This window comes from Phacochoerus africanus, chromosome 12 (genome assembly GCF_016906955.1).
Source record: "Phacochoerus africanus isolate WHEZ1 chromosome 12, ROS_Pafr_v1, whole genome shotgun sequence".
Taxonomy (NCBI): domain Eukaryota; kingdom Metazoa; phylum Chordata; class Mammalia; order Artiodactyla; family Suidae; genus Phacochoerus; species Phacochoerus africanus.
The window spans coordinates 65,104,712-65,121,413 of record NC_062555.1 but is presented as its reverse complement, the minus strand read 5'-3'; the positions used below and the strand labels follow the sequence as shown (position 1 = coordinate 65,121,413).

The 16,702-nt window shown below is 43.8% G+C and overlaps 1 protein-coding gene across 3 annotated transcripts in view; it reads left to right on the top strand.

Annotated features, from left to right (window-relative positions):
• Nucleotides 1-11,577, top strand: part of DHTKD1 (dehydrogenase E1 and transketolase domain containing 1) — a 58,915-nt gene extending 47,338 nt beyond the window's left edge. The window contains exons 13-17 of one of the 3 annotated variants that reach the window (XM_047754975.1): nt 1,589-1,753; nt 4,148-4,230; nt 4,564-4,733; nt 8,931-9,016; nt 11,103-11,577. In XM_047754975.1, coding sequence (XP_047610931.1) covers nt 1,589-1,753; nt 4,148-4,230; nt 4,564-4,733; nt 8,931-9,016; nt 11,103-11,204 — 606 coding nt within the window. In that variant the 3' untranslated portion in view covers nt 11,205-11,577. Of the gene's footprint in view, nt 1-1,588; nt 1,754-4,147; nt 4,231-4,563; nt 4,734-7,189; nt 7,782-8,930; nt 9,017-11,102 lie in introns of those variants that run through there. The other 2 variants (XM_047754977.1, XM_047754976.1) reach the window with 2 other exon arrangements.
• The last annotated feature ends 5,125 nt before the right edge of the window (nt 11,578-16,702 follow it).

Sequence of the window (16,702 nt, the reverse complement as noted above, 5' to 3'; positions counted from 1 at the left end):
ATCCACCTGCACTGAATTCTGTAGAGGCTTCAGCCCCAGATGTTGCCTTCAGGGTTGCCATTCACACACACTCAGCCAGTGGGAAGGGACCCCAGGATTTTGTCAACTCACTCTCCTTTCTTTCCACTGCTTCTTTTGAAAAATTGTTTTTCATTTAAAAAAATTTTTTGAAGTATAGTTTATTTACAATGTTATGTTAATTTCTGCTATTTGTCAAGGTGATTCCGTTATACATACGTACTCTTTTTCATATTTTTCCCATCATGGTTTATCACAGGATATTGGGTATAGTTCCCTGTGCTCTGCAGTAGGACCTTGTTGTTCCACTGCTTTTTCTTTTTTCTTTTTTTTTTAGGGCCACACCTGCGGCATATGGAAATTCCAAAGCTAGGTGTTGAATCAGAGCTGTGGCTGCCTGCCTGCGCCACAGCCATGGCAACGCCAGATCTGAGCTGCCTCTGCAACCTATGCTGCAGTAATGCCGGATCCTTAACCCACTGGGCAAGGCCAGGGATCAAACCCACATCCTTACGAATAGTAGTCAGGTTCTTAACCTACTGAGCCATAACAGGAACACCTGTTCCATGCCTTTTTTTTTTTTTTTTCCTGTCTTTTTAGGGCTACACTGGAGGCATATGGAAGTTCCAAAGCTAGGGACTGAATTGGAGCTGCAGCCGCCAGCCTACACCACAGCCATAGGAACACAGGATCTGAGCTGTGTCTGTGACCTACACCACAGCTCAGGGCAACACTGAATCCTTAACCCACTGAGTGAGGCCAGGAATCGACCCTGCATCCTCATGGTGCTAGTCGGGTTTGTTCCCGCCGAGCCACAGTGGGAACTACTCCATGGCTTTTTTTTTTTTTTGTCTTTTTCTAGGGCCGCCCCCTCAGCATATGGAGGTTCCCAGGCTAGGGGTCTAATTGGAGCTGTAGCCTAGCCTACGCCAGAGTCATAGCAGCTCAGGATCCAAGCCACGTCTGTGATCTATACCACAGCTCACGGCAACGCTGGATCCTTAACCCACTGAGCAAGGCCAGGGATCGAACCTGAAACCTCGAAGTTCCTAGTCGGATTCGTTAACCACTGAGCCAGGATGGAAACCCCTCCATGCTTTTTGAACAGGATTAGGAGCCATGCCTCAGCTTTTTGTTCCAGCCGAATCTTCTGAGATTTCATTGCTTGCCCTCAACTTTTCAACCCTGTTGGCCACTCTACTTCTTGTCTCTAAAACAAACTCTAATTGCCTTTATTTCATCAGGAAAGTGAGGTTCTGATAGAGCATCCTTCCACCATCTGCATCCCACAGTCATTAGCATCTGTATTTTTCAAAAAGTCCCCTCCAGATGCCTCTTCCCTCAGCTGTGTTGGGAAACAAGGACATTAAAATACAGAGACCCAGCAGATGGAGAGAGCCATCCGGCTTCTCGAGGTGAATTCCTCACAAGTCATCCGTTTGCCTTCTGGCATTTTTCTGCAGTGAAGAGACACATCATTGCTCGGGTTCACCAAGGGCCCCGGGCCCCCTGAGGACAGCCTATGCCCTGGGACCTGAACGTGTGCCCCCTCCTTTCCCTTCCCTCCCAGATGTGTGACAGCGTGGAAGAGGGCGTGGACGGGGACACCGTGAACATGTCCGTGGTCCACCCCACCACGCCCGCCCAGTACTTCCACCTGCTCAGGAGACAGATGGTCCGAAATTTCAGGAAACCCCTCATCGTCGCCTCTCCGAAGACATTGCTCAGACTCCCTGTAAGTAGAAAAAGCTGGTTAGTCGGTCTTTCTCTTCCTGTCTTTTTTTTTTTTTTTTTTGCCTGCATTTTCATCTGTTTTCTGTATCTGCCTGTATCTACCTTCTGTCTAAATGATGGAAACATCGCTTTAGTCTTAGTTGGCCATGCTGCTTTCTCTCTCTCTCTTTTTTTTTCTTTTTCTAGGGCTGCACCCACAGCATGTGGACGTTCCCACAGGCTAGGGGTTGAATCGGAGCTGTAGCCACCCGCCTACATCACAGCCACAGCAACACCAGATCTGAGTCGTGTCTGCGACCTACACCACAGGTCACAGCAACACTGGATCCTTGACCCACTGCATCCTTATGGATGCTGGTCGGGTTCTTAACCCACTGAGCCATGACAGGAACTTCTCCTTCTTTTTGCCCATTTTTTCCATCGGCTTGTTGGCTTTTTTGCTGTTGAGTTGTATAAGTTGTTAGTGTATTTTAGAGATTAAGCCCTTGTCAGTTGCATCATTTGAAACTATTTTCTCTTTTTGTTTTTTTGTTTTTTATGGTTTCCTTTGCTGTACAAAAGCTTGATTCAGTCCCATTAGTTTATTTTTGCTTTTATTTCTGTTGCTTTGGGAGACTAACCTGAGAAAACATTTGTAAGGTGGATGTCAGAGAATGTTTTGCCTATGTTCTCTTCCAGGAGTTTGACAGTGTCTTGTCTTACATTTAAGTCTTTTTTTTTTTTTTTTTTTTTTTTTGCTATTTCTTGGGCCACTCCTGTGGCATGTGGAGATTCCCAGGCTAGGGGTCCAATCGGAGCTGTAGCCACCGGCCTATGCCAGAGCCACAGCAACTTGGGATCCGAGCCATATCTGCAACCTACACCACAGCTCACGGCAATGCCAGATCCTTAACCCACTGAGCAAGGGCAGGGATCGAACCCACAACCTCATGGTTCCCAGTCGGATTCGTTAACCACTGCGCCACGACGGGAACTCCACATTTAAGTCTTTAAGCCATTTTGAGTTTATTTTTGTGCATGGTGTGAGGGTGTGTTCTAGTTTCATTGATTTGCATGCAGCTGTCCAGGTTTCCCAGCAATACTTACTGAAAAGTCTGTCTTTTTCCCATTTTATGTTCTTGCCTCCTTTGTCAAAGATTAATTGACCATAGGTGTCTGGGTTTATTTCTGGGTTCTCTATTCTGTTCCATTGATCTCTCTGTCTGTTTTGGTACCAGTACCACTGTCTTGATGACTGTGGCTTTGTAATACTGCCTGAAGTCTGGGAGTATTACCATGCCTTCTGCTTGGTTTTTGTTCCTCAGAATTGCTTTGGCAATTCTGGGTCTTTCGTGGTTCCATATACATTTTTGGATTGTTTGTTCTAGTTCTATGAAAAATGTTATGGGTAATTTGATAGGGATTGCATTGAATCTGTAGATTGCTTTGGGTAGTATGGCCATTTTCACAATATTAATTTTTCCCAAGTATTTATTTAAATAGAGCTCAGGGATAAAATTTCTGTTCATCATGGAAATATTCAAATATTGTATTGTTCCTATTTGTTTTGATTAATTATGTTTGGTTTATAAATTGTAGATTATAAACTGTAATTTATTTCAATCGAAAGAAATAATTGCCCTAGCTTATCTTAGCTATTCTGGCTCACAATATAAATGCTATAAAATGTTGGGGGTTTTTTTTTAAACATTTTTTTTTTCCAATACCCATGACATGTGGAAGTTCCCAGGGCAGAGATCAAACCCACACCACTGCAGTGACAACACTAGAAACCTAACCTGCTGAGCCACATTCGAAGTCCAAAATATTAAGGCATGTTTTTTTATTGATAATGAAGTTGAGTCATCAAAGTGAAATTTTGATTGTTAAAATTTTATCATGGTACCAGATGAAAGGCGATCTTATGTAATCTTGGAAAAATAAATTTATTCTAAGGTATACAGAACAAAAATTTGGGAGGAAAGATATTGTGTTTAATAAATACATGTTTGGGAGTTTCCTTTGTGGCTCAGCAGTTAATGAACCCGACTGGGATCCATAAGGATGCAGGTTCAATCCCTGGCCTTGCTCAGTGGGTTAAGGATCTGGCATTGCTGTGAGCTGTGGTGTAGGTCGCAGATGTGGCTCAGATCCCGTGTTGCTGTGGCTGTGGTGTAGGCTGGTGGCTACAGCTCCGATTTGACCCCTAGGCTGGGAACTTCCATATGCTGTGGGTGTGGCCCTAAAGAGCAAAAAATAAAAATAAAAACTAAGATAAAATAAAATACATGTTTATTTATAGTCCCAGGCGAGAATTTTGATGCTAGCTCTTGGTAAAGATCCTGGTAAGAAAAGTATCTTCAGCTGCTCCTTTCCCTTGGTTGACAGACGTGTGGCTTTTTCTCCCCCTCCTTAGGCAGCTGTGTCAACTCTTCAAGAAATGGCCCCAGGAACAACATTCAAACCAGTCATTGGTGATTCATCTGTGGATCCCCAAAAGTAATCTGATGTGGAACTCCGTTTTCATACTGGGCAGAAGATTTGTAATTCATGGGAAAACCAGTTCATGTTAAGGAACCCAAGTGACCAAATCTTCTCTGTCTTGATACAAGTCCTTTAGTCTATGGGGCAGGAGTTAGAATACCCAATGGAAGAGTGGATTTTGAGACATATGTTGCTAAAGAAGGTTGGCTGGGGCTCAACCCAGCTACAGCGCCCCCACTGCTTTAGCAGTGAGGCATTCAAATTTCCGTGGTCCCCTCTTTCTTCTGGTACAAGTCTTAACTTTAAGATATTTGTCCCCCACCCCACTGTCCCTTTTCTGTCTAACAGGGTGAAGAGTCTAGTGTTCTGCTCTGGCAAACATTTCTATGCTCTGCTAAAGCAAAGAGACTCTCTGGAGGCCAAGAAGCATGACTTTGCCATCATCCGAATAGAAGAACTCTGTCCTTTCCCATTAGATTCGCTGCAGCAAGAGATGAGCAGATACAAACACGTTAGAGGTAAAGGGTCCTTCTCGTTAGGCTCTTTGGCTTTAGATTTCCTGAGACCTGTTTGCATGATCTCAAATGAAACGCCGGTATGGAGCAGTGCGAGTGACTAGACAGCTGAATCTCATCGAATCTGGAGATACGAAAGTAATACAACTAGGAGTTCTCGCTGTGGTGCAGTGGGATCAGTGGTGTCTCGGAAGCCCTGGGACACAGGTTCGATCCCTGGCCTGGCAAAGTGGGTTCAGGATCCAGTGTTGCCGCAGCTGCAGTGTAAGTTGCAATTATGGCCCGGATCTTATTCCTGGCCCAGGAACTCCATATGCTGTGGGGGCGGCCAAAAAATTTAAAAAAAAAAAAAAAAAAGAGAGAGAGAGAAAAGACTATGGTGAGAGTCAATGTTTCTGGGCCTCTTTTGGTATCCCATTCAGTCTCTCCTGCTCTCATATACGACATCTGATTTCTTGAATTTGGAGGGAATCAATGCTATCCTATCACTTATGATAAATCTGGTATAATTTGGCATAATAAATCTTAAAAGATAGGCCTTTTCAACAAGTGGGGCTAGAATAATTGGGTGTTTGTATGCACCTTATGCAGAAATTTACTCAAAGTGGATCACAGACCTAAGTATAAAACTATAAAGTTTCTAGAAGGAAATGGATGAAAATCTTTGTGACCTTGGCTTAGGCAAAAAGTCCTTAGACATCACACCTAAAGCACATTCCAGAAGAGATTTTACAAAGTGAAAAACTTTCTCTGAAAGGCACTGCAAAGAATAAAAGAAAGACAAGCCACAAACTGGGAGAAGGTGGTTTAAATACATGTCAGAGTCCAGCTCCAACAACCAGGTCCGGCAGCCAGGGTGTATACATCCCGATAGGAGATGGGCAGCGTCGGCGAAAGAAATGGAGACGCCTCTTGGTCCCTTCTTTCAGGGCGCTGGACTGCTCAAATTTTATTGGCATCAGTGGTTGATCATATAGACAGTTTTTCACTACAGATTACATCATAGTGTTGAAAGTACGTTGGTTAACTGTTAGGCTTTGTTTTTTGATCACATGGTGCAGTAGCACTACGTCATGGTCTGAAATCTTCAGTTTAACTAAGTTTAGTGAGTACAATTCAAGGACAGACAGGCACAGCATATCATGTGGGAAAGAGGAGACCCAGCACAAACCATCTCTTGGCCAGCCAGTTCCCACAAGCTGAAGAAGTTATACACACAAAAAATTTTGTCTTCAGACTAGTGTCTATCTTCAAAGTATCCTTGGCAGAGAGACAGTGTGAGAAAATACAAATCAACTTAGCTAGCTTCCACTAAAAGTTTCTAAAATCAAGGACAAAACTCACAGCTGGGTTTCTTTTAGTCATGAATAATATATGTCTAACGTCTATAGACCTCAATAAAATCCTAACTCTAAAGTTTACTGTATAACTAGTTAGTAGATAAACACTATGTTTTTGGGTTTTTTTGTTTTTTTTAATTTTGTAAAGTTAATTTTGTTCATGGTAAAATTACAAATGGACCTTTCAAGACTTTTGTCATGCTTGCTGGGAGAAAGTGTCCAGAACAATTGCTTTCCGAAATAAAGCTATCCTGACCAGAAAATCTTGTTTGTACATAAGAAGTCTTAAAATCGGTTCCTAAGATAGATGGCTTCTCTTTTTTTTTTTTAATTTTTATTTTCCCACTGTACAGCAAGGGGATCAAGTCATCCTTACATGTATACATTACAATTACATTTTTCCCCCACCCTTTGTTCTGTTGCAACATGAGTATCTAGACAAAGTTCTCAATGCTATTCAGCAGGATCTCCTTGTAAATCTATTCTAAGTTGTGTCTGATAAGCCCAAGCTCCCGATCCCTCCCACTCCCTCCCCCTCCCATCAGGCAGCCACAAGTCTCTTCTCCAAGTCCATGATTTTCTTTTCTGAGGAGATGTTCATTTGTGCTGGATATTAGATTCCAGTTATAAGTGATATCATATGGTATTTGTCTTTGTCTTTCTGGCTCATTTCACTCAGTATGAGATTCTCTAACTCCATCCATGTTGCTGCAAATGGCATTATGTCATTCTTTTTTATGGCTGAGTAGTATTCCATTGTGTATATATACCACATCTTCCGAATCCAATCATCCGTTGATGGACATTTGGGTGGTTTCCATGTCTTGGCTATTGTGAATAGTGCTGCAATGAACATGCGGGTGCACGTAAACACTATGTTTTAATTGAGTTGGATTCAAATAGGGGAAAGTCCTTTAGAATGAAATTCTTATTATATTATTGTTGTAATTTTGTTAAATCACAAATCACCACAGGAAAATAAGAATGGGAAATAAGAATAATAAGTAAATAATCAGGAAAGACAGGAAAACTGAATAACAAATAAAACAACAGGAAAGACTAGGTCCCCTGAGAAACAATCCATGTTCTCTGGCGTACACATGGAAATTGTTTTCCCAGGAAAGCCCCAGTTCTTCGCCATCAACATCGAGAGCCGTGTAGCCTGAGGCCTGCCCTTGGATTGCACCATACAGGCAGGCTTCAGCCTTCCCTTGGTTTTTTACTGTACAGACAGGCTTCTATCCTGACCAGAAGCCCACCTTCGGCTTGCATTGTTCAGGTGAGCTTCCTTCCTTGGTTAGGAACCTGCCTTTGGGTTTTTCTTCAGGCAAGGTCCCTTCCTCGAGTCCCTGCAGTTTTTTGGATCCCTGCAAATACACATCTCACAAAGGACGATACAGAATATTTAAAGAGCGCTGAAAACTTGAACAGTGAGAAAACATATAGTCCAGTTTTTCAAAAGGTACAAAAGAATTGAACAGGGATTTACCAAACACCCAGAGGCAAATAACCATATGAAAAGCCCCTCAATATAACTAGAGATAGAGAAATGCAAACTAAACCAGATTGAGATATGGAAACATACCTACTAGAATGGCTAAAAGGAAAACAAAACAATATCAAGGACTGATAAGGATGCTGAGCAGCTGGACCCTTATTCACTGCTGGTGAGAATGCAAGCTGGTACAGCTACTCTAGAAAACAGTGTCAGTTTTTTGTTTTTTGTTTTCTTTTTACAGCCGCACCAGCAGCATATGAAAGTTCCCAGCCTAGAGGTGGAATCCGAGCTGTAGCTGCTGGCCTACACCACAGCAACACCGGATCCGAGCTGCATCTGCCACCTGTGCTGCAGTTTAAGGCAACGCTGGATTCTTAACCCACTGAGTGAGGCTAGGGATCAAACCTGCATCCTCACAGAGACAACACTGGGTCCTTAACTTGCTGAGCCACAACAGGAACGCCTAGTTTGTCAGTTTCTCATGCAGTCACACACAGGTTACCACTCAGCCGTCTAACTCCTAGGTATTTACTCAAGAGAAAAGAAAAATCCAAGTGCGAATGTTGATAGCCGCTCTGTTCATAATTGCTCCAAATTGGAAACAACCAGAACATCCTTCAGCTGGAGAATGAAGACACGTTCTAATTGTGTGTGCTACAGCATCACACTTCTCAACAATAAAAGAGTGTGCACCATTGCCCTCGCACAGTCACTGATGGATTTTGCTGATTCCCGGAAGTCAGACCCAAAAGCCTACATGCTGTGAGATTCCGTTTATCCAATGTTCTGGAAAACAGGAAACCGTGGGGATAGAGGAAGGGATCAGAGGTTGCCAGAGGGTGGGGGTGAGAGGAAGAGTTGAGTGCAGAAGGGACAAGGTGAGACAATTGTTCTGTATCATGATTGTGCTGATGGGTAGATGACAACACATTTCCCTTTTTTTTTGGCTCTAGAACTTTTTTTTTTAATTGAAGTTGTAGTTGAATGACAGTGTTGTGTTCAGTTTATGCTGTACAGCAAACTGATTCAGTTATACACACATAATACTTTTTTAAAAAATTATTTTCCATTATAGTTTTTCATTGGGCATTGAATATAGTTCTCTGTGCTATAGCATAGGACCTTTTTGTTTTGCATTTCTTAAAAAAAAAAAGACAACCCTATGCCATATTGGAAAGAGAGATATTTACTTGAGTATATATATATATATGTATAGGTATGTGTGTGTGTTTATGTGTATATGTATACACACGTGTATATGTAAAATGTATATAGCATATGTGTATGTATGTACACACATGTGTAGTGTGTATGTGTAGTATATTGTACATAGGTACTGAGATGAACTTTTTTCTTTCGCAGATTTTACTTGGAGTCAGGAGGAGCCTCAGAACATGGGTCCTTGGTTTTTTGTTTCTCCAAGATTTGAAAAGCAGCTGGCCTGCAAGGTGATAGCTCTTTCTCTCTTGCAGTGTTTTGTGTCTGTGTCTCGTTTCTCCTGCAGCGCCAAAAAATAGGTTTATCTCCTGTTACCAATCCAAATCTTCTTTAAAAAAACCTAAAATATAAAACCTGGTTTTAGGTTCCTCTTTCAGAATAACAGGTTGAGTGCTGGAGTTCCCATTGTGGCTCAGAGGTAACAAACTCAACTAGTATTCATGAGGATGTGGGTTCAATCTCTGGCCTCGCTCAGTGGGTTAAGGATCTAGCCTTGCCGTGAGCTGTAGTGTAGGTCACAGAGGCAGCTCGGATCTGGATCTGGCATTGTTGTGGCTGTGATGTAGCCCAGTGGCTACAGCTCTTATTAGACCCCTGTTTCCATACACCCTAAAAAGACAAAAACCAACCAACCAAACAAAAAAAAACATGCTGCGTGTTTAGCAGGCTGTATATGTGTCCCTACTAGCATCATGTGAAAGAACACTGACCGTCATGAAGCCCTACCCGTGGGCTCCCTTTCCCGGGAGCCTACTGAACATTCTTGGCCAAAGGTCAGCGTCCAGTCCCCTGGGAGGAAAGCACTGAGCAGGCTTGTCTTACAGAAACACCTATGCCAGGCCCACCTACAAAGCCGGTAGACATCAAAGGCCAAGTTCTTGGTTATGCTTTAAGAAGAGAAAAACAGAACTGGAGTTCCTGTCGTGGTGCAGTGTTTAACAAATCTGACTAGGAACCATGAGGTTGGAGGTTTGATCCCTGGCCTCGCTCAGTGGGTTGAGGATCCGGCATTGCCGTGAGCTGTGGTGTAGGTCGCAGAGGCAGCTTGGATCTCGTGTTGCTGTGGCTGTGGTGTAGGCTGATGGCTACAGCTCTTGTTAGACCCCTAGCCTGGGAATCTCCATGTGTCTCGGGAGCGGACCTAGAAAAGGCAAAAAGACAAAAACAAAAACAAAAAAACAGCAGTGAGAACAATAATTGTGCTTCTGTTATCTTTCAATTCTGCTTCGATTAGAACTCAACTCATGTGCTACCAGTCATTTTCACCTGTAAATTGATCTAATTTAAGAAACCCTGTAGTCAAACCAATTTCCATTAACTTAAGGACAAATTGGAGAATATGTCTCACCTTATCATGCCTGGAATTTAGTTGTGTTTTTTTTTGTCTTTTTTTTAGGACCACCCCACGGCATATGGAGGTTCCCAGCCTAGGGGTCCAGTCGGAGCTACAGCTACCAGCCTACACCACAGCCACAGCAACGCAGGATCTGAGCTGTTTGTGACCTACACCACAGCTCAGGGCAACACAGGATCCTTAAACCAGCGGATTCCAGGGATAGAATCCACGTCCTCATGGATGCTAGTTGGGTTTTTTAACTGCTGAGCCACGATGGGAAGTCCTGTTTGTTTGTTTGCTTTTTAGGGACACATCTGCAGCATATGGAAGCTGGAAGTTTCCAGGCTAGAGGTTGAATTGCAGCTGCAGCTGCCGGCCTACACCACAGCCACAGCAACTTGGGATACAAGCCAGATCAGCAACCTACACCACAGCTCATGGCAGTGCTGGATCCTTAACCCACTGAGTGGGGCTAGGGACTGAACCTGCAACCCTCTTGGATACTAGTCAGGTCATTACAGCTGAGCCACAACAGGAATTCCTGCGTTTTTTTTTTTTTTGTCTTTTTTGTCTTTTTAGGGCCACACCTGCGGCATATGGAGGTTCCCAGGCTAGGGGTCCTATCGGAGCTGTAGCTGCTGGCCTACGCCAGAGCCACAGCAATGCCAGATCCGAGCTTCATCTGAAATCTACACCACAGCTCACAGCAACGCCAGAGATCCTTAACCCACTGAGCGAGGCCAGGGATCAAACCTGAACCCTCATGGTTCCTAGTCGGATTCGTTACCGCTGAGCCATGACGGGAACTCCTGCAATTTAGTTTTTAATTGTGACGCGTATCTCCCTGCAATCTATTTTGTGTGATTCATTATTTCCCCAAAAGGTAACTTAAGGTTAAACAACTTCGGGGAAATTCACGCACCTCCTTTGCTGAGCCGAGCAGAGTGCTGATCTAGTCAAAACATTTTATTCCTTTTCAGCTTCGACTTGTGAGCCGACCTGCGTTGCCGGTCTCCGCGGTGGGGATCGGCACCGTGCACCTCCAGCAGCAAGAAGAAGTCCTCGCCAAGACCTTCACCTGACCGTGTGCTTTGAAGAGATGCCACTTCCTTGGAAGAAAACTGGCATAAAAAGGGAGGCTGCTCCCCCCAATCTCTCCTCCATCCGTTGAGTACCACGGAAAGATGCCATCTTTCTAAGATGCTGGGATTGATGAGCAAAAGCTTTAATCCAGAATACACACAACAGCTAAATGAACTCTTCATCAAGACACGAATCCCACAAGTAACTTTCATCCTCCAACATACAGGAGTGTTTTCCTTTCCTAAGATCTGAGCCAGTTGTGGAGCAGGGTCCTTTGCCAGATTGTTTCAGATGCTCCTCTTTCTCATTAACTGAATGTACCCAGGAAAAGTTCTTGAGCCTGAATTCATAGCTGCCTATGGATTACTTCAATGTTACCTCTCGATCTTTTTTTTTTTTTTCACATTTTTAGGGGAGTTCCCATTGTGGTTCAGTAGGTTAAGAACCTGACGAATATCCATGAGGATGCGGGTTCGATCCCTGGCCTCACTCAGTGGGTTAAGGATCTGTCTTTGCCGCAAGCTGAAGTGTAGGTCGCAGATTCAGCTTGGATCTCTGTTGCCATGGCTATGGTGTCGGCCTCAGCTGCAGCTCCGATTGACCCCTGGCCTAGAAATTTCCATATACCAGAAGTACCATTAAAAAAATTTTTTTTCTTGGGAGTTCCCATCGTGTCGCAGTGGTTAATGAATCCGACTAGGAACCATGAGGTTGCGGGTTCAATCCCTGGCTTTGCTCAGAGGGTTAAGGATCTGGCGTTGCTGTGAGCTGTGGTGTAGGTCGCAAATGCGGCTCGGATCCCGCGTTGCTGTGGCTCTGACGTAGGCTGGCAGCTACAGCTCCAATTAGACCCCTAGCCTGGGAAACTCCCATATGCCACGGGAGCAGCCCAAGAAATGGCAAAAAAAAGACAAAAAATTTTTTTTTTCTTTTAAAATTTTCTTAATCTTTTTTCCCCCTCCCAATGTTCTTGTTTTTTTCTTTTTTCGACCCACCCGTGGAATCAAAATCTGAGCCACAGCTACAGCAATGCTGGATCCCCAGCCCACCTCACTGGGCAGGGATTGACTCTTCACCGCCACAGACGCAGTGCAGGATCATTAACCCACTGTGCCTCCTCTCAATTTTCTCGATGCACGTCGTTTCACTAATTTTTTCCTTCTTTAGTCAAAGTCCTTGACTACCTACATTTTCATTTTATGTCATCATTGATGCTGCTTTCCAGCCACTGTGAGGAATTTTGGACAAACACTGTAGTAAAACTGCATTATTCCTGATTTGAATTCTTCAAGATCACTGTTTTACCCATTATCCTGAAATATAGGTCCTGTTAAATACAGATCTCTGGGTGTTTGATCCTTTAGCACAGTATTATTATTTTTTGGCCTGGGATGCAACATGCAGCAGTTCTGCAGTCAAGGATCGAACCTGTGCCACAGCAGTGACCTGAGCCAAAGACGATGCTGGATCTTTAACATCTAGGCCACCAGGGAACTCCTAGCACAGTATTAAGTCTAGGAGTGGAATCAATTTGTGGCCTACTTTGCCATGGTATCTTTTTTTCCCCTAAATTGTTCTTAATATTTTTAATATCAAGTCTCTGGGGGTCTGATATGAGGATGTCAGCCTCTGGTTCACCCATCTTGCCTTAAAGTCCCTGCTGTCATGTGATGTTCACTTGTGGTACTTAAGAATCACTTTAACTTTGATAGTGGGAACTTCCCAACATCAGGTGCTTTGGGGATTTCTAGAGATCACCCCCGCCCTCTTATTCTGAAATTAAGCTGAGTACTGGAGGTATAACTAAACATCAACCAGGTGTAGCTTTACGTTGCTTGGTGCTGCAGAGACTACCATGTACAATTTTTGTGCCAGGACATTATTTTTCTCAGAAATGAGCAAGATGCCAGGATCCTGGAACACCCTCTCCAGGTTTACTGAAGATTCATGATTCACACCTTAATTGTGTACATTAGTGTACTGATTAATTACAAAGGTCAATTTAATAAGAATGGTTAACAACATTGTATGTTGAACTAGGAAAAAAATAAAAATACAGTGTCATTGTTTTTCAGAATTCTTGGTTTCTTGAATTAAAAAAATTTCAAGTCTAAGCACAAAATGAGATGGAAAACCAGATTTTCTTTTTCTTTTTTTTTTGCTTTTTAGGGCCGCACCCATAGCATATAGAGGTTCCCAGGCTAGGGGTCTAATCGGAACTACAGCAGCTGGCACAGCCACAGCAACGCCAGATCCAAGCTGTGTCTGTAACCTACACCACAGCTCATGCAATGGTGGATCTTTAACCCACTGAGCAAGGCCAGGGATTGAACCCGCAACCTCATGGTTCCTAGTCAGATTCATCTCCACCGCGCCATGATGGGAATTCCCAGATTTTTTTTTTTTAAGCTTAGTTTAGATCGCTCCAATTTCTAACTGGACACCTCAGCAGTCTGTTTGTGGTTTCTTCTTACATCTCCAGATGTGTCTTCGGTATCTTAACCTTCTTACTCTCAATCAGCACCGCAATGTGGATCAGCATGTTGAATTACCTTGCAGAAAGGGACCATTTGAAGAATTCCACATCAGATACTCCCATGATAAAGTATGGGATAAAAATATTATAATAAAGTAAAATATTTTAAAAATTGATGATGTGATATTAACATCAATTTATGCTAAATTTCATATTCAATGAAGACTAGAGCTCAAATTGGGTAGTCAGTGAAGAGAAATACATGTTAATAGATATATTAACATTTAAAATCTTTTGTTTAAAATGACATATTATTCTTTTTTTTTGTCTTTTCTAGGGCCGCACCTGCGGCATATGGAGGTTCCAGGCGAGGGGTCTAATTGGAGCTGTAGCCACCAGCCTACACCAGAGCCACAGCAACGCGGGATCCGAGCTGCGTCTGCAACCTACACCACAGCTCACGGCAACACCAGATCATTAACCCACTGATGGAGGCTAGGGATCGAACTCACAACCTCATCGTTCCTAGTCGGATTCGTTAAGCTCTGAGCCATGATGGGGACTCCTAAAATGACACATTATTCTTAGTAAAATAAAATTTTCTTTTTTATAAGAACAATTTTGTTCCATTTTACTAGGTTTTCCATGTACATACCATAAGCAAAAATATTCTAAAGCATAGCCTTTTTTGGTTCTGATTACATTACCTTAGATAGTTTATTATTTAAAAAAATTCCTTGACTGACAATAGATAAAGTATTGCTTTTACAAAATTGAAGAAATACGGTTTAAAGAAATAAAAGAATTTCTTAATTATTATTATTTAAAGAAATTAAGAAGGAAGTCACAGGTTAAGAATCAAGACCTTGGAATTACTGCTGTGGCACCACAGGAGCAGCCGTGGCATCTCCAGAGCATTGGGATGCAGGTTCGATCCCCAGTCTAGCACAGTGGGTTAAGGATCTGGCATTGCTATAGCTGCAACTTCAGCTTGAACCTGTAGGGAAGCCTAGGCCACACAGAGAAGCCATTTGGAGATGTTCAAGCTGCCAGCTTCTGCTGAGGTCTTAGCTGAGAACCAGCTTCAGATGCCAGACTTGGGGTGAGAGAGCCTTCTGACAATTCAAGTCCCCAGCCTTGGAGCTGTCCCCGATGATCCCTAATGGAGCAAAGAGCCACGCGAGCCCAGTCTAAATTGTCATATGTATGTGCATGTGTATGTGTGTATACATAAGTATGTAAGTTTGTTGAAAGACAAAGCTGGACACTAAAGTGGTAAGGACAGCTTTCAGTGGGTAATATACCATGTATGGCAGTAAAGAAAAGAATCCAATGTGAACTAAATCCCACTTGAATGTGTATAGAGATGGCTGGCATTTAAGAGAAACAAGGGAGGATAGAAAGGGGGTAGAATGGGGCCTCAGAGTAGAGTCAGGGAAGTGAAAAATTACAAAGAACGGGAGGGCTTGGTCCATGTGAAAGCCATCCAGGCCTGTTAAGTGGTGCGAACTGCAGTTAGGCTCCTATCCTTCCACAGAGGCTGGGAGCCATGGATGCTGTCCATCTCCGAGTGGAACAAGGGGTCATTTCTTCCGGCAGCCTTGAGCTCCCCAGGCAGATACTTTAAGGGGGCCGGGGTCATCCTAGGGATGGATGTATTAGGAATTACATATTGCATTTATTCAACTCTTTATTGTCCAAGGTAAGGCCTAGTGGAAAAAGGGTTCAGAGGAGCCTGGCTAGAGTGTGGGCAAAGAGAAGTGCGTGTGTGTGCGAGCACTTATGTATTTTGCTTCCTTCTTGGACATAGATCTAAATGTTAAAACAGATCATTGGATTTGGTGATTATAAGTCATTAAGTGACCTTTGAAGTTGCTTGTTTCATCAGGTGTTAGAGCAGAAGTTAGATCACAGGGGTTTGAAATTTGAGTAAGGAGGAATTCCCATCATGGCGAAGTGGAAATGAATCCAACTAGGAAACATGAGGTTGTGGGTTCGATCCCTGGCCTCGCTCAGTGGGTTAAGGATGTGGCCTTGTGTGAGCTGTGGTGTAGGTTGCAGACGCAGCTCAGATCTGGCGTTGCTCTGGCTGTGGCGTAGGCCAGCAGCTATAGCTCTGATTAGACCTCTAGCCTGGGAACCTCCTTGTGCTACCGGTGTGGCTCCAAAAAGACAAAAAAGAAAGAAAAAAAAGAAATAGGAATTAGGAGTTCCCATCAGGGCTCAGCGGTTAACAAACCTGACTAGCATCCATGAGGACGCAGGTTCCATCCTTGGCCTCCCTCAGTGAGTTAAGGATCCAGCATTGCTGTGAGCTATGGTGAAGGTTGCAGACGCAGCTCGGATCTGGTGTTTCCGTGGCTGTGGTGTAGGTGGCAGCTGTAGCTCTGATTTGACCTCCATATGCCTCGGGTGCGGCCCTAAAGATGCGAATAAATAAATAAATAAATAAAAGAATTAAAAATGTGACGCCAGCAGATTTTTAAGGCTGTATTGCTTTCCTTTATACTATGCTGTATGGGAGGGGACAAAAGGGATTAGTCCAGAGGGACAAAATTCTGATCTATTTCGGAGAAGCTAAAGAGTGTAGAGTGTAAGAGGGAGATAGTGGAGCGTTCAGAAGCTATTAACTTGGACAAAATGTCCCAAGTTTCTGAAAACTTCCTAGAGGTTCCAATAATTTGGAAGCAAAATAAAAAGTTTGGGTGACGCTGGCTCTAGGGGCTGCTGTTTCAGGCCTTGGGATCGAATCCGGCCTGCGTTCCTGGGGCTGCCGCTCTGGCTGGCAAAGAGATGACCCTTGCTGGACACTGAGCTCGGAGACGTGCTCCCAGCGTGAAGGCCTGGTTTGCTGTAGCCTCACAGAGCTTCCCTGCTCCAGGACCCCGCGTGAGCACGCCCTCGGGAGCGCCGGCGGTGGCCATGGCAACGCGGTGACGTCAGCGCACCAGCGGCCAACGGCCAGCGCCTCGTCGGGGGGCGGGGCAGGGCGCGTGTCACGTGGCTCGGGGCGGAGCCTGT